Below are 12,684 nucleotides of genomic sequence, written 5' to 3'. Positions count from 1 at the left end.
GCGGCTCCAGGAGTCTGCTGGAGTCTGCTTTGTAATTACAGCTATAGCACGTTGGAGCAGCCTCGCTGCACATCTATAGGTACCTAGAAATCTCAGAAATGCTGGATTGATCTCAAGAGGTCATCTAGTTCACAGCCCTTTCAGAGGTAAGACCATCCCTGGCAGATGGCTGCTTAACTTGATCATAAAATCCTCCATCGACAGTAATTTCACAGCATCCTTTGCTCATCTGTGCACCCCCTATGAAAAGGCACCTGTGGGTGGTCGCCGGTTGCCACCCCCCCCCCCCCTCACCGCCAACACTGACAGCGGCGTCTGCAGATGGTCAGCGCTCACCACCCCACCGCCAACAGTGCCAGCGGCATCTGTGGGAGCTCCCTGCTTACCGCTGCTGCGCTCTTGCTGCCGCCATGCCCCCTCAGCTGCCAGGGGCACGTGTCGTTCATGCTATAATTAGAAATTTGGTCTTAATATGTAAACTAAATCTCCCTAGCTGTAAATTAAGCCAATTAATTTTGTCTTACCCCTGGTGGATATTGAGAACAATTGATCATTCCAGTGATGGTTAACACTACATTTAATACTTCACTGCACTGCAGTGGACAATATTACTGACCACTCTGCTTACTGTATAGTAAGGCCCATTGCAGATATGCATGTGATGTTGCAATGGGATCTGATGTGGGATCCTTACTACTGCTCTTCCTGCCATGCCAACATGCATGGCTGGAGATGTGATTGTGGGATACTGCATCAGATCTCATCATGTCTTAATGCCATTGCAGGGGGAGTCCAGAATCACAACCCTGGGTTCCCCCTGAACTAACAAGTTGTAAGCTCCTGTGGCTGGGGCCCTTGTCAGCTGGTAGGTCTCCCAGCTGTTGTAGAGTATACCACAGCTGGGAGCCCCAGCCTGGCCACATGTTCAATTAATGGCATGACAGGAACCACCCACAAGATCATTACACTTCTATTGTGGAATAACTCTGTGGATAATTCCTTGTTTTATTACATCATTAATTACATTAACGGGGACCAGGTAACAACTTAAGCCATGTGATTAATTGGTTAATCACATCTTAAGTGTATATAACATGTGCCTGTGACCTAAAAGACCAGAGGCTGTTCATTACTTCACTCTGACTTAGTAAGAAAACAATAAAAATATCTTGGCCTGGATTTTCATCTCGTTTCATGTTTTTTTTTTCCTGTCCCCTCAAGATTATAATATATTTATACTTTATGGGCTTTTTTTCCCCTGATTTACCTTGGTGCAAGATGAAATGCAAGCTTCTCCACAGGTCATATAACAGGGGCGGGCAATTATTTCAGGTGGAGGGCCGCTTACCAATTTGTGGCAAGCTGTCAAGGGCCGCATGGGTAGCCCCACCCTTTGACAGGTGCCCCACCACTTGACAGGTGCCCTGCCGCCTGGTCACGATCTTGGGACAAATGCCCCAATGTCTTTGGACCAATGTCCCAGGGCCAGCACCGGTGGGGCCCAGAGCAGGGTGCACACTGGCAGGGGTCTGTGGAGCTGGGTTGGGCTGCACCAGCATGGAGAGGGGGGAGCTGGCCTGGCTCCATAGAGCCCCTGCCAGCCAGGACCCTGTATTCCTGCCGCCCTGTTCTGGGCCCTGCTGGCACTGGCCCTGGGACATGGGTGCGGGCCCTGCTCCCGCATCCGCTCAATCCCAGTGCTTCTCCAGCCCCACGGTATGGGGTGGGGGGCAGCACGCAGCCCCGACCCCCTGCTTGCCAGCAGGGAAGGAGCTAGTGCTGAGCATGGGGGAAAGGCGGCTCCTCGCCTGCTCTGTGGCCCACGCTCCCTGCTGTAGCCGCTTGCAGCCTGTGCAGGGCTGTCCTGAACACGGACAGGCAGCCCTGTGTGGGCTGCAAGCGGCTGCAGTGTGAGGCGCCAGCCACGGGGCGAGGGAGGGGTCACTTTCCCCCACCTGTGCTCAGCACCAGCTTGTAACTTGCCCCACACCGGCTCCGAGCTTGCCTGTCAGGGCTCCACTGCGACAGCAGCAGCTGTGGCCCCCCCGCTTGCTGCTCTGGGCAGTGTTTGCTGCTGCTGCCCGCCTGGAGCTCATGCACTGGGCAGCAGCAGCAAACACTGCCCAGCACGGCAAGCAAAGGGGGGCCGCAGCTACTGCCGCCATCGCAGTGCAGCCCTGACAGGTGAGCCTGGAGCTGGCCTGGGGCCTAGGCTGGCAGCGGGGGCGGGTTACAAGCTGGTGCTGAGCATGGGGGGGAAAAGCGGCTCATGCCCAGTGCCCCATGCTGCAGCCACTTGCAGCCTGCATGGGGCTGCCTGTGCCTGCTCAGGACAGCCCTGCGCAGGCTGTGAGTGGCTGCAGCAGGGAGCTCTGGGCACAGGGAGAGGGAGGGGCCACTTTTTCCCACACTCTGCACCAGCTTGTCCCCTGCCTTCCCCCTCGCCCCCACCTTACCTGAGTTTCCCGCACAAGTATAGCCACATGGTCACAGGCCAGAAGCCCCTGCTGGGGCTTCCAGCTGGGGAAACTGGGCCAGGTGGGCTCTGCTGTTGAACGAGCCCTCCACGGCTTCCCCTGGGTTCTACTGCATTTGGCTCCTGTCATCTTTGACAGGAACCAAGGACAGATCAATTTTAATTTTCTAAACATTTTTAGGGGCCCCGTGGGCTGGATGGATTGGCCTCGTGGGCTGAATCCAGCCTGCGGGCTATATTTTGCCCACCCCTGTCATATACACACTGGAGATCTGTCCAGCTTCCAGATCAGTATGATGTCCTTCATGCTAGTCATTGAAATTTTATACAACCTTCTACGTTTCACAATGGTAAGCCTCCTCTTGTCTGTTTTAAAATCAGCAACAGAAATGAATATCATACTGCATAAAATGCAGTAAATATGACTGAAGAGAGCCATTCTCCTCTTAAAGTCCATATGAGAAATATTTAGGTTTAAAATGCTCTAGGTGACCAGAGATTATGGCTATCACCTATCTGTGATGCAGAATGTAGAGGTCACAAGTGCAAAGCTTATTTATATGGGGTTTTACAGGTCTCCCAGTTTCAGGGATAGAGTTAAGGTTATTTGGGAGAGCTCTTTAATCTTTTTTTTTTATACAATTCAACTGTTTAATAAAATATTTATTTCAGTAATAAAACTGGAAGAATGGGAATGTATAGTATTTTTAATAATGTTCTTTTCATTCCACCCTCATCTTGCAAGTTATGAATATATATTTAGATTCTTTGTTCCAACACAATTAAGTGTTTTGTCCAGTAATGCTAATTAGAATTCAGTAATTTCTAGTGATGCCATTAGAACAACAAATCTTAAGAAACTATGTGGAGGCAGGCATATTCCTGCTTCATTTCAGAGCCACTCACGACTTTCAGAATGACCTCCTTCCAGGCACTGTGAATTCCTTGATGTTAGCAATTTGAAATTGCAAAAGTGACATCAAAGCAACGGTAAGGGTCTGAATTTAATACATTCTAATTTAATGTATTCTTTGCAATATTTAGGCACAATAGCATACATTTTTGGAAGTGCACTGTAGTTAGGGTACACCCACTGTGCCTTGTTAGTTGAGGATGTATGGGAAATTTCTACTGTAACTTTGGATTTCTTTGCTTTTATGAGTTTAATCTAGGCCCCAGGGCTACATGTACAATGAAGATTAGACACGTTAACATTCATTACTGTTAACAGTAGTTGCACACACAACCACTGTGATTAACACAGAAAATTAGCTTTTTCAAATTTCCTTTCTGATTGCTTGTATGGGTTAAAAAAGCACTTTAACTGAAATGTTTTGTATATGACCAATGCTTGTTAATTTATGTATGCTGGGCTCAATCCTGAATGGGACCCACCTCTTTGGCACTGATCTAGCAAAACACTTAATCATGGGAGTAGACCTATTCCATGCCTAGAGATAAGCAGGTCTTTAAATGCTTAGTTTGACTAAGGCCAATTTAGCCATAATGCCTTAACTCTGATATTTCCTAATATTTGAGTGCTCAAATTTGAATAATAGAATTTGAAGTTTGATGTTTTTCCTGCCTTATATGTATGCACATATATACACACATGCACATACACATAACATAATTGCACATGAATATAAATCCAATATATATGGGTTTGCCTTTTGCTGAGGGGAATGTAGAATGGGTTCTTGGATGCTATCAATTATTTTCTAATTTAGGGGATTAGAAGCAATTGCTTTTTTTTTTTTTTTTACAGAGTTGTATTTTTAATTTATAACATAGATGCTGAGAGCCTAATACAGGTGTTTTCATGTATTATAAATCAAAAGAAACATTGTGTATGTAATGTACACATACAGAGAGACATATCCATCTTCAGTGTTTCCTTGCTAAAGGAAAACTAAAGTACATTTGAAACCAATCAGTTCTCTTTTTATTACATATACTCCCAAAGCAAAGAAGAAGTGCCCAGGCAGATTTTGCTCAAATGTTGCAAATAAACACATCCTTTGTTTGACAACCTGCAAAACAACTTTTAATTTATAGCACCACAGTTTCAAGGATAAAAAATATTAATGAAAATGACATGCTCTCAGACCCAGAGCTGCAGAACTAAGAAGCTGTAATATCACCAATATGGGCACTTGGTTTTTGATTCAGCCTATCAGGCTAGGGGCAGACATTCAAAAAGCCAGCCTGAATTGATTCAATCTTTGAAGGTTAGGCCCTGGCAGGCTTGAGTAAGACTAAGGAGGGGTTCAAACTCACACCTTGGTCTGCAGGGTTTGGAGGGAAGAAGGAGTGCAGTGAGACCCCTGTGGCTGGGGGGCAGGGAACAAGGAGGAAGAGGAGGAGGGGACAGCTCTGCCCATCTAAGTAGCTCCCATACTACCAAGATCAATCCTGGCACAGAGCGCTGCCCAGCCCCAGAGGAGGACTCTTCCCCCTCCTTCCTCTCCCCTATGGCTGCAAGGTGGGGAGTGGGGCTCTGTGCGGTGCTGGATGGGGGACTCTTCCTTCTCCTCCTCCCTTGCCCCTGTCCCCCACTCCATGTGGGGCTGCCTGACCTGGCCCAGCCTGGCCGCAGGGAGCAGCTGTCACTGAGCCACAGTCCCTGGGAGTGGCCCCTCCCCTGTGGCCCAGCCTGGCCCAGTTGAGCCCTGGCTGAGGCAGGGAAGAGAGGGGCTGCTTTGCCCTGGCTGCAGTCCCCCAGTGGTGGGGGTGGGAATTAACTCCCTCCTTGCCCCCTTAGCTTTAATGGGGCCATGCTGGGACAGCTGTGGTCTCTGCTGGTGAGACAGACAGAGAAGGGAGGGTGGGAATAAACCCCCTCCTGGGTAGTCTGACAGAGGCTGCTGCCCTTCCTCATCCCCTCACTGCTCCAACAATGGGACATGGCCAGATGCTGTGTTGGCATGGCCCTGTTAAGGTGAAGGGAACAGGGATGGGGATAATTCCTCCCTTTGTCCCTTCTGCCCCGGGGACCAAAGCTGGGGTCTTCCAACCCGGGCCACCCCCTGCCCTGGCAGACAGGCAGACCCTAGGTGTGGTGGGGGAGGGGAAGGAGGGAAGAATTAACTCCTTCCCTGCTCACTTTGCCTTAACGGGGCCATGCCAGCTAGTGTCTTGCCATGTCCCTGCCCCTGTTCAGGCTAGAGAGCAGAGGGGCAGGGCCAGCCCTGCTTTGTTGGAGCAGAGAGCCCTGCCCAGAGAGCATACTGGGATGCTGGCGGACTCTTGTTTAACTTAAACCAGGAAGGGGTATGGAACAGACATTGCATAAACCAGTTTAAGCTCAGTTCAATTCTACTACATTCAACTAGGTTTATTTCAAACTGGTTTTGGCCATTTTGATACTGGTTTATGTGCACTGAGATTATGTTCTGTTACAGGTTTAAACTAGTTTCTGATCACTTAAACCAGTTTATGTGTAAAGCCTTTCCCTAGCATCTCAGACTTACACATCTAGCCACATGCTGTACTGAAAAGGAATGGGGTTGAAGTCAAGCATGCTCTGAGTCATACTGCTGCACCAAGGCTAGGTTGGGGGTGGGAAGTTTTTTGATTCATACTGGAACAAGATATGTCCCTTTGTGAATGTAACCATCAGACTTTGATGGCAGCCACAGGCACAGAGCTAAATAAGAAGACAACCACTGTCAGTGGGAAGAACAGACCTAGACAGGCTGGCATATTGGGTGGATTGGAACCAGCTGAAGGTCAACATTGAGAAATGTAAAGTGCTCCACCTGGGGCTGAACAATCCCCTATACACCTACAGGTTTGGCAACACCAGTCTGACCAGCACTACTAATGAAAGGGATCTGGGGGTAATAACAGACCACAGTATGAACATAAGCCAGCAGTGCAGCACTGTTGCCAACAGGGCAAATAATACTCTGGCATGTATCAATCAATGCATCTCCAGAAAAAACAAAGAAGTGATTCTTCCACTCTACTCAAATTTGGTGAGACTGCAGCTGGAGTACTGAGTCCAATTCTGGGTGCTGCACTTTAACAAGAACGGGGTAAAGCTTGAGAGAGTCCAGAGAAGAGCCACCCGTATGATCAGAGACTTGAACAGCAAGCCATACAAGGAAGGGCTGAGGGACCTGGGACTCTTCAGCTTGAAAAAGAGAAGGCTGAGAGGGGACTTGGGGGGAATACATCAAGGGCTCGGTGAACAACCGTTCACCAGGGCACCCTTGGGGAAAACCAGGAATAATAGTCACAAACTCCCAGAAGACTGTTTCAGGCTCAACATTAGGACACATTTCTTCATAGCTAGGGTATCAAGACTGTGGAATAAGCTTCCTTCAGAGGTGGTGCTATTGCCTACCCTGGAAATCTTCAAAAGGAGACTGGATGATCACCTTACTGGGGTCACTTGACCCCAGTTGTCTTTCCTGCTGGGTGCAGGGGGGCTGGACTTGATGATCTTCTGAGGTCCCTTCCAGCTTCACAATCTCTGAATCTCTGAATATGAATCTATGAATTAATCTAAAACATCACCTTGCCATGCATGAGAAGGCGTATGGTGAGCGTGACGTTGAGGCCTCCTTCAGTCACTTTTGTGTCTTTCGTGTTCATCCTGCCTGGTCTTTTCAATACTTGAAAGCAGTTTGGTATTTTTTCACTTAATAAACCTGCAGAAAGAAAAAAAAAGGCACCATTGAGTGGCTGAATTTCTAAACTGAAAATACTGTGTTTCACAAAGCAATTAACATCCATCCCTTTGATTTTTCCCAAATATGGTTTAGCACTCAAAAAGCTGCTTGGATTATGTTTTTTTCTGGGTCTTAAGTATCTCATCAAGTGGGTGATAAACATCCCTTTTTGAGGCTTTATGTGTTCTGAACTTGAGAGCTAAAACAACACACCAGAACCTGTGGCAACAAAGTAAAACTTGCTTCTTTACATGGTTACAGGTATATTGTTCATGCATATGAGAGCGTGTATGTGTGTGCATGAGAATTCCAATTTTATTTTTAAACTCCATGTCATTTTCTTCAATATTGGAGAATAGAGACAATTCTATTTCCCTCCCTCTCTTTCTCCATGGCTAGGGACAAATATTGCCTGACCCTGAATTGATTCAACCTTTGTAGGTTAGTCTAACCTGCCTAGGTTGAACTGGTTTGCAACTACATAGACATTCCCTCTGGACTGAAGAAATGCAGCCCTCCCTTCCCTTCCACTATGCTGAGCTGAGGGGAGTGTGGCCAGGCCCTGGCAAGACCTCTGGTTAGGGAGGGGTGTAAACCCCCACCTTGCCTGCACCATCCTAGGCTTTTCCCCACTCAGTGGTCAAGCAGTGGGAGTGCTGCCAGACCTCAGCCTCCAGCTAGCACTCTGAGGCAAATGGGGTGTGTGCAGTGCATGCATCTGTTGAGGACAGTGAACTTTTCAATCTCCTTCTCCCTGTTTCTTCATACTGTATGCAAATCTGACAGGTGAGGGAGCCAGAAGGGGACTGATAACACAGTGTTTACCAGCCCATCAACAAAACAAAAGCCTCTCTCACTATTTCAAGCTCTTCTTAAACCATTTTTTCCAAGGAAGGAATGGAAGGACATTACCATCTGACTTGTTGATTAGCTCCAAAAAGTCCTATGCTGACCCTTCCTGCCTGCCTGTCCCAGTGAAATTAGAGATACACACACACAGACACCTCTCAGCATTAGCTAGCATACCACATGCCTAGGGTCCATGGGGCTGGGGTCTGTGCTGTGGGAGATGGGAGGGAGGGAGCGAGGGAGGGAGAGGAATTCCTACTTGAGCAGGAAGCAGAGAATGGGGCAGGGGGAAGCAAGGCAGACCCTGTTGTGCCTGCAGTCTCTGCTGCAGCTCTGGCTAGGGAGCAGAGGGGTGGGGCCAGTCCTGTTCTCTGGAGCAGACAGAACTGCCCAGAGCTGCAAAGCAACTGGGATGCTGGGGGACTCTGGCTTAAACTAGGAAGGGGTCTGGGACAGACAGTACATAAACTGGTTTGACCCAAATCAGTCAAGTCTGATACTGTATTCAACCAGGTTTATCTTAAACCATTTTCAGCCACTTTGAAACTGGTTTATGTGCACTGAATTTATGTTCTATTACAGGTTTAAACCAGTTTCTGGTCATTTAAACTGGTTTATCTGTAATGTCTGTCCCTAGCACATCTGTTACCTTCTTGCTCCTCCAGGAGATAATTTTATTTTCTCTCCAGTTACTTCAGTTCTGACCCTAACCACATATCCCTACCATCAACAGCAGTTGACACATAATCAAAGACATGCGAGTAACCAAGAGCCACTTGCTACTGTAAATCTGGGCGCTGTCAATTTTGTTTTTGTCTAGGAAGCCCAGAGGTGTCTCAGTCTTTCAAAGGCCAAAGCTCAGTCTCAGCCTTAAATGGAAAAATGTTTCTTAATTCCTGATGACAAATTACAGACTTGCAGTAATTTATAAAGTCATAAATATCCTGAAATACTAATGAAAGCTGCAAGGACTGGCTTTGAAGGGGTAAACAAGGTCTATTATGAGTCTCTTCATGCAAGGATATTTATCATTACAAATGAAGAAGAGGGAAGGGGGCAACATTATCAGAGGCAGGCAACTCTCAAAGCAGAGCAGGCTCAAAGCTTCCTTGCAGACTCTAGTTATTTTTGTCCTTTTCAGGCCTATCTGAAAGTAAGCAGGAGCCCTGAAGTCACACTCAGAGCAGAATGCCATGTTCAGAGCAATGACCAAAAAGAAAAAGAAAAAAGAAAAAAAGAAAACTCACAAACAAAGCATGGCTCACTTCTTGCAATGAAGGTGCAGTATTAAGGATAATGTTGTTCATCCCTATAGCAGTGAGAATGGAAACTCTATGGCCAGACTGCTCAGACAAACTATTCTTGGGTGGTCTGACCAGACTGAAGAGGCTAATGCACATCCTTAAGGGACCGCTATGCAGGGAGTGGTCCAGTAGCCATAGATACTGTCTCACCAGCAGCAGAGTGCAGAGCACTCCCCATGTATATAACATGGGAGTGGATGCACCTCCTGGGTCATTAATCCACTCTCCTGATGTCACAGGCCACCATGTGTTATCGCCAGGGATCTTGGTTTTCTCTGGTTAAAATATATATATATCTATATGTTAGTGGTGTTTCATTTTAATCACAGAAAATGTGGATTTTGGGTTACTTTTTTTAATCCAAAAATTGGGGATTTTTTATTTCAGAGAAAACCAGGATCCCTGGTTATCACTTCCTTCATAAATTGATCAAGCACCATTTTAGAAGTAATGCATTGGTCTACTCCTACTGGGAGGCTGCTCCAGAACCTTACTGCTTGGGTGGTTAGACACCCTCCTCTGATTTCCAGCCTGGCCAATTTATATTTGGCCATGACCACTGTGGATCTGGACAGTAGGACTGTGGGTCTGAAGATGAAGTAGTTTCTCTAACATTTCAGCGGGAGTAACATTGGTGGCCTTAGGCCTGTAGAAAGTCTGCAACCCAACAATTTAAAAGGCAAGGAGAGAGAGAGAGTGAATGTGTATGCCAGAAGAGATACTTGACTCTTTTCCCTTGGGAATTGACTAGCGGTTCCCAAGCACAGAAAATAACTGGCTCTTCTCCATCCACTTGATTGCTAGGATTGATTATCCCCAGACTGACTAACCAAAAGGCCACTGTGCCCCTTATTGCCACATGCTGGCCAAGTGATTGTGCTCTGGGAGAGGACTGACCAATAAGCAAGAGCACAGTAGGAACTCTTGTATTTTAATGCTGTTGTCTAATCTATGGCCAAGCGTCTTTATTTATTATTATTATTACTACTACTACTACTACTACTACTGAGGCTCCCTATCTACATACAGTGTCTCTGAGTGAGGAGAAAAGCAAAATGGAGTCTAATGAACATGCTACCTAAACTAGGGAACAGAACTTCTTGCTGTACCACTGCTGAATTGTGTTAATGCCTGAAAATCTGGGGGGTGAAAACAGCCATGTGGACATCTAAAGTAGGGTTGTCCAACTCTCAGTGACCAGGGGTCCAAAGGCCCTGTACTCCCCCTGATGAGCAGGGGCTGCATATCTTATGGCCATCCCCCCACCTTCCAGCTGCACAGCATAAGAGCTCCCCTGTTTGCTGCACTATGCAGGTCCCCTCCCACTGCTGCACTGTGCACCTCTACCCCCCACTGCACTGCATGTCCACATACCCCACCACACCGTGGCACCCTCACTAACCCTGGCTGCAACACAGTGAACTGCCCTGCTCCCTGGCATGGGGGCAGACAATGAAAATCAGAGGAGGGACGCAGAGCCCAGAGACTCCAGCTTCTGTTGCAGCCAGAGCAATGTGGGGAGCAGTAGTCAGGCAGGAGACTGGGGGCCACAACATAACCCTTCATGGGCTACATGGAATCCATGGACTACCAGTTTGATAGTTGCAGTCTATAGCACAAGCAATAGCCTAGTGCTCTTTATGGGTGTAGGTCAGGGGTGTCCAACCTTTTTGAATGTGGGGCTGGATCATGAACTTTTTATTACCCAGTGGGCTGGCGAGCCATATTCAAAGACCTCACAGGAAGTGGTATCACATCAGGAAGTGATGTCACACGACCTTTGACACCAATGAAGTTGCAGGAAGTGACAATGAAACGGGTCTAAATAACCAGTTCAAAACTCTCCCTCTATAGCATCCACCTCTGCCACTGTTCGGGACAGGATACTGAGCTAGATGGACCATGGGGCTGACCAAGCATGCCACTTTTTATGCTCTTATGTTCAGAAGCTTTTATGTTCTTTGGCTGAGCTTCCAAACTATGGCTGAGATTTGCAAAAAGGGGTAGCTAGGCATGTTACAAAGTTGTCATAAAGATTTGGAGCTCTCTAAATCCCATTCATTTTAATGGAAGTTGGCTTTTTGACTCAGCTTTGAAAATCTCAGCCCAAGGTGCCAACCAAATAAGTCAAAATATATTTTGCATTTCTATGCAGTGCATCTATGTGGGGCTCTCCAAGCATTTTACAAACATGAAATGAACCTCAGGATGAGCCCAGCCAGAGAAGCAGGGGCTCAGCTGCACTTTCCCCCTACCTACGGCTCCGCCACCACTTCTGCTGGCTGGTGCTGACCCAGGCGGGTCTGTCCTATCCAGAGCAGCACGCAGCTGAAGCTGGCTTCCCACGTGCTACTGGGGACGGGAGGAGCCCGGACAGGTCAGCACCAGCCAGCAGAAGTGGCGGCAGAGCCGTGTGCCACTCGGGACTGATGGGCACAGGCAGGGGGAAATGCTGAGCCACTGCTTCTGTTGGCTGGTGCCGACCCAGCCAGGCTCCTCCCATCCCCAGTACATGTGGGAAGCCAGTTTCAGCTGCATGCCGCTTTTGCTGGCTGGTGCTGACCTGGCTGGGTCCGTCCCATCCAGAGCAGCACGTGGCTGAAGCCGGGTTCCCATGAGCTGCTGGGGTTGGGAGGAGCCCGGCCGGGTCAGCAGAAGCGGCAGCGGAGCCATGTGTCACTTGGGACGGGACAAGCCTGGCTGGAGCGGCAGGGGCTCAGCTGCATTTTCCCCCTGCCTGCACTGGTCAGTCCCGAGCAGCACACGGCTCCGCCACTGCTTCTGCTGGCCGGTGCCGACCCTGCCAGGCTCCTCCCAGCCCCAGCAGCACGTGGGAATCTGGTTTCAGCTGCATGCTGCTCTGGATGGGACAGACCTGCCTGGGTTGGCACCAGCCAGCAGAGGCGGCAGCGGAGCCGTGTGCCGCTTGGGACTGAGCAATGCAGGTAGGGGGAAAGTGCAGCTGAGCCCCTGCTGCTCCGGCTGGGTGCACCCTGTCCCGAGAGGCACATGGCTACTCTTCCCACACGCACCACGTCAGCAACGTCAAGCTGACGCGGTGCGTGTGGGAACCTTGTTCCTTCCCCAGCCCTTCAGCAGCCATTAAGAAGCTGCTGAGGGGCCGGGGGAGGGACAAGGGGTGGGAATGGAAGTAAACAGTGTTTACTTTCGTTTCCCGTCGCAGCACCGCGGGCCGCAGAAAACAGCTTGGTGGGCCGTATGTTGGACAATCCTGGTGTAGGTGCTCCCATTTTAAGTAAAGGAGCTGTCTACATCTATGCAAGGAAGACAAGCTTCTGTGAAGGTCCACACTGGTTTATGTATCTGGCTATCCACAGGACTGATGGGAGGGCACTGTCCCCTTGGTATCTCCTGG

General features: G+C 48.6%; 1 protein-coding gene across 11 annotated transcripts in view; it reads right to left on the bottom strand.

Annotated features, from left to right (window-relative positions):
* Nucleotides 1–12,684, bottom strand: part of LOC102558349 (poly(rC)-binding protein 3) — a 929,340-nt gene that overhangs the window by 95,835 nt on the left and 820,821 nt on the right. For all 11 annotated transcript variants that reach the window (XM_059728516.1, XM_019485665.2, XM_059728517.1 and 8 more), the window contains one exon: nucleotides 7,001–7,134. In XM_059728516.1, the coding sequence (XP_059584499.1) occupies nucleotides 7,001–7,078 (78 nt within the window). In that variant the 5' untranslated portion in view covers nucleotides 7,079–7,134. The remainder of the gene's footprint in view (nucleotides 1–7,000; nucleotides 7,135–12,684) is intronic.

The sequence above is a fragment of the Alligator mississippiensis genome, chromosome 5 (genome assembly GCF_030867095.1).
Source record: "Alligator mississippiensis isolate rAllMis1 chromosome 5, rAllMis1, whole genome shotgun sequence".
Classification (NCBI taxonomy): Eukaryota; Metazoa; Chordata; order Crocodylia; family Alligatoridae; genus Alligator; species Alligator mississippiensis.
Note: the sequence above shows the minus strand (reverse complement) of the source record. Positions and strands in the feature narration are given on the sequence as shown.